The sequence below is a fragment of the Bos mutus genome, chromosome 6 (genome assembly GCF_027580195.1).
Source record: "Bos mutus isolate GX-2022 chromosome 6, NWIPB_WYAK_1.1, whole genome shotgun sequence".
In the NCBI taxonomy this organism is placed as follows: Eukaryota; Metazoa; Chordata; class Mammalia; order Artiodactyla; family Bovidae; genus Bos; species Bos mutus.
The window spans coordinates 108,468,316-108,472,729 of record NC_091622.1 but is presented as its reverse complement, the minus strand read 5'-3'; the positions used below and the strand labels follow the sequence as shown (position 1 = coordinate 108,472,729).

Genomic DNA, 4,414 nt, shown 5'->3' with positions numbered 1-4,414 from the left:
CGCCGCCGCCTTCGCCGCCGGGGGTGGGCTCCGGAAGAGCCGGCCCAGCAGGGCTCGGAGACGACGATCCGAGGAACGAAATCCTGCAGGCGGGGAAGGAAGAGACCAGAGGCGCAAAGAAAAAGTGACTCGGGCCGTGCGCCCCGGAGGCGCTGGAGAGGGGACTGCAGCCGCGGAGGGGGGCCTCGCCGATCCTCCCCTCCCCACTCCAAGTCCTCCGAGGGCCAGACCCCGGCCCACCCCTAAGGGAGATTAATCCAGCCGAGCTGCGAAAAGGAGAACTTCTGGCGCTGGATTGGGGGGGAGGGGGGGTCTCCGGGTGGGGTGGGCCTCGGAAGTGGGGGTGAGGGTCGGCGCTGATCCGGGGCCCGTGGGGGGCGGAGGCTGCTAGGCAGCGCAGGAGTGGGCTGCAGGGGCCTCGCGCGCGCGCGCCGGGCTCACTCGCGCTGCAGAGGCCCCCGCGCGCTCCATCCAGCTCGGAGCTGCCCGCGCGCCCCAGCCGCCCGCCCGCCCGGCCGCTCCGGCCCGCGGCGCTGATGGCTGTGCGCGGCGCCAACACCTTGACGCCCTTCTCCATCCAGGCGATCCTCAACAAGAAAGAGGAGCGCGGCGGGCTGCCCGCGACCGAGGGGCGCTCGGTACCCGGGGGCACAGCGGTGGCAGTGGCTTCGGCGCCCGCTGTCTGTTGCTGGCGACTTTTTGGGGAGACAGACGCGGGCACGCTGGGGGGCGCCGAGGACTCTCTGCTGGCGTCGCCTGCGGGGACCAGAACGGCTGCGGGGCGGACCGCGGAGAGCCCGGGCGGCTGGGACTCGGACTCGGCGCTGAGCGAGGAGAACGAGGGCGGCCGGCGCTGCGCGGAGCCGCCGGGGGCCAGCGGCGCCTGCCGTGCAGGGGCGAGCCTGGGCCTCGGCCAGCCGGTCTGCGAGCTGCCCGCCGCCAAGGACCTGGAGGAGGAAGCCGCAGGCCGGAGCGACAGTGAGATGTCGGCCAGCGTCTCAGGTTCGGCCAAGGCTTCGCTGGGAAAGGGGGCCGGGCTGAGGGGCTGGGCAAGGAGGGCAACCGCGCAGAGTGAGGTGGGCGCGCTGTGAGCACCCCGCGCCCTGGGCCCCCCGCGTTGGCCAAGACCCTTAGCTCCGCGCGCTGGCGAGGGCTGCTCTAACCCTCCAGCCACTGAACCCCAGAGAGGGCGGATGGGGTGAAGTTTCAGACGACGATCTCGGGCAGTGTGCTTTAGAACCGGGTGGGAGGGAACCACTGCATCCTAGCCTTGAGTCCATCGCCAGTGCCTTGGGTTGAGTCTGTCTCCAAATCCCCAAAATCAAGGAAAGGGAAGAGGCAGCGAACCAGAGACCTTGGGGAGCCAGTATCCTGGGCCTGGCCCACAGAGCAGTTATTGTTTATTCTTTGAAGTCCTGTTGGACTCTTTATGACCCCACGGACTGTAGCCCGCCAGGCTCCTCTGTCCATGGGATCCTCCAGGCAAGAATACTGGAGTGGGTTGCCATTTCCTTCTCCAAGGCCCAGAGATCAGAGATGCTCCCAGCCTGAGGTCCCAGAGCCTGGACCGAGCAGCTCAAAGATAGGTAGCAAGGGATAACATTCAAGTGGGCCGGAACCCAACCAAGCCAGAGCTTTGGGAAGAGGGTTTATGTAGCTTTCTTAGACCCCAGGCTAGAGAGAGCTGCGCTGGGCTGAAGACCCAAGAGCTGGAGTAACCCCGCAGCCAGCAGAAGGCAGCCGGGCTCGATTTAGGTCATCCCAGACCCAAAAGGGAGAGGGCCCTCCTCAGCCACGAGCCGGGACGCGCTTTGGTCAGAAAGACCCCCGTGCGTTCCCTTTCGGTTGGACGGTGTAGGCCTCAGCGTTGGCTCCAATCGAACAGTATCTGCTGCAGGCCAGAGTGCTGGACCTCTGCTAGGGTGCAGCCGGGGGGAGCAAGGAAGGGACCCAGGAGCAGGCATCGGATTAGGGTCTAAGGATTCGAAGCGGGGACACCCCTCAATCCCCAGCCTTCCTTTTATATCCTTTCGAAGGGCGAGGGAGAAACCTACCCACGTCCTTGACAGTAGCCTGTTGCCGCAGCCCGCGTGTGATGCGTGTGCGCGCGCGAGGTGGCGGGTGAACCCAGGGAGAGTGTCCCGGGGTTCTAGGACTGAGAGCGGAGAAGGTTTTGGGGGACGCTCAGACCCGATGTCCCCATTTGCTGAGAAGAGCCCGGAGGAGCTCAGAGAAGGCAGGGAGCTGGATCTTGGCCGCACAGCGTTGATACAGCGGCTGAGTTCCTTGCCGGCTCACAAGCCTAGAGAGAAGCAGGAAGCGAATGGGGCAGAGTTTTAAGACTCGCCTCCCGGACCGCGGCTTCCAGGCCCACCCCACCACCCCGGCGGGATCAAAGTGTATATCCGCCTCCCAACCCAACCCCCAACCCCCACGCCAGCGGTTGAGGCCGGACCTCACTCCTCGGCGGCGCTGACACTGTCTTGTTTCTGTTCCCACCGGGTCCGCAGGCGACCGCAGCCCGAGGGCCGAGGACGACGGGGTTGGCCCGGGAGGCGCACGCGTGCCCACGCTGTGCAGCGGCGGTGGCGGCGGCAGGCCGGCGGGCGGCGCGGAGGAGGAGGAGGGGCCCGCCGCGCCCAAGCCCCGCAAGAAGCGTTCGCGCGCCGCCTTCTCGCACGCGCAGGTCTTCGAGCTGGAGCGCCGCTTCAACCACCAGCGCTACCTGTCCGGGCCGGAGCGCGCAGACCTGGCCGCGTCGCTGAAGCTCACTGAGACGCAGGTGAAGATCTGGTTCCAGAACCGTCGCTACAAGACCAAGCGCCGGCAGATGGCTGCCGACCTGCTGGCCTCGGCGCCCGCCGCCAAGAAGGTGGCGGTGAAGGTGCTGGTCCGCGACGATCAGAGACAGTACCTGCCCGGAGAGGTGCTGCGACCACCCTCGCTGTTGCCCCTGCAGCCCTCCTACTATTACCCTTATTACTGCCTCCCCGGCTGGGCGCTCTCCACGTGCGCGGCCGCCGCGGGCACCCAGTGAGCCGGCCTGCGGTGAGGCCGCGAAGGATCCCAGTGCCCCAGCTCCGGACGGGCGCCGATGGCCCTGCAGGGTTGTGCCCGGTACAGGGGCGCCCCGCCGAGGGGGCGGCAGGTGGAGGATGAAATCCAGCTCGGCTGCTCTCGCTAGGACGTGCGCCCTGGCCGCAGGGATGGGGTCTACCCAGAGGGGGGCGCCTTTTTTTCTAGTTGGAACAGAGGCATCCTATGGCCTAGGGACCCGGCGTCCCCTCGTCCCCACCTGCTGGGAAGCCCTCGGACACTATTTATTACCACCGCACTGTTGGATTTGGGTTGTGTCTGCCTGGGGATGGCGTTTCCCAGAGCGGAGAGAGCTCCTGGAGACCACGGAAGCCTGAATCCCAGCATGTCAGGCCTGCGGGAGCTTCGTGCGCTAGGCCACACTAGTTCATGGTATCCATGCTACCGATCTATGTATATCTACATATCTATTATTTTTGGAAATCGCATTTGTTACAAAGGGGTACGGAACACGGGCAGTCCCCAAGGAGCCCCAGGCTAGGGGTTCATTGAACCGTGAAGTGCTTGGTTTGCCGGCCCTCTGCCCCATCCCTCCCCGCTGTCGCAGCTTGGGTGGGGGCGCCTGATTGGGTGCTGAATGTATGGAAGGGAGCCTCTGGGCACTGAGCAGGGCATGGCCCGGTGTCTTCCGTCTCGGAGTCCCGGGGCTGCGACCAACCCAGGCAGCTCCTGGAAGCCCCTGAACCAGGAGAGAGAGCAAACCAGGAGTCCTTCACAGAACTTTCCTTTCTTTTTCTTTCTCTCTCTCTCTTTTTAAGGAGGTTAAAACTTGTAGCACTTTGCAGTTGTTTGTATTCAAATGACCGTTATTTTTGTATTCAATGTGAATATCCTCTCCACCCTCTGCGACTCCTGCCTCCGGACCCGGGTTCTCCCATCCCTGTCCCTAAGACAGGTGACCCTGTCAGCCTCGCCGCTTGTCGCCTCCTTAAGGGCATTGTGCACTCAACTAGAGTATTAACTTTAAAAAGATTTGTGAAATTTGGAAGCTCTATTCGTTGTATTTTTTTCCCCTTTTAATTTATAAACTTTTAGTTTAACATGCCCTCCTGGACGCGGTGTGTTCTCTGAGCCTCTCTCTGTCTGGCTTTGGGGGAACCGGTATCGTGGGCTCAGTCTCCCATTCAGTCCTCTCCAGGAGTCCTCCCCCCACCACAGAAGCCACCTGGCTCCTCACCTCCAGGAAGGGTTTAAACCCGCACGGCTCAGGGAATCGCTATTTCTGGGACTTAGCAGGAGTCACAGAGGAATCCCAGTGAATCCGGAGCAAATGCCTAAGATTCCCCTTCCCCCGCCCCCCCCCCTCCGTGGGCACTGG

At 63.9% G+C, this 4,414-nt stretch overlaps 1 protein-coding gene across 1 annotated transcript; it reads left to right on the top strand.

Moving 5' to 3' along the window:
• The first annotated feature begins 365 nt into the window (after nucleotides 1-365).
• Nucleotides 366-4,125, top strand: NKX3-2 (NK3 homeobox 2). The gene is made up of 2 exons (XM_070371878.1): nucleotides 366-1,002; nucleotides 2,511-4,125. Exons 1-2 carry the CDS (start codon nucleotides 537-539, stop codon nucleotides 3,035-3,037), a joined length of 993 nt encoding a protein of 330 aa, XP_070227979.1. The 5' UTR covers nucleotides 366-536; the 3' UTR covers nucleotides 3,038-4,125.
• The last annotated feature ends 289 nt before the right edge of the window (nucleotides 4,126-4,414 follow it).

What these genes read in the sequence shown, in the direction of transcription:
- NKX3-2 (XM_070371878.1), top strand. Translation starts at nt 537, where the DNA reads ATGGCTGTGCGCGGCGCCAACACCTTGACGCCCTTCTCCATCCAGGCG. An exon ending in GATGTCGGCCAGCGTCTCAG is followed by an intron (nt 1,003 to 2,510) that starts GTTCGGCCAAGG and finishes CCGGGTCCGCAG; the next exon opens with GCGACCGCAGCCCGAGGGCC.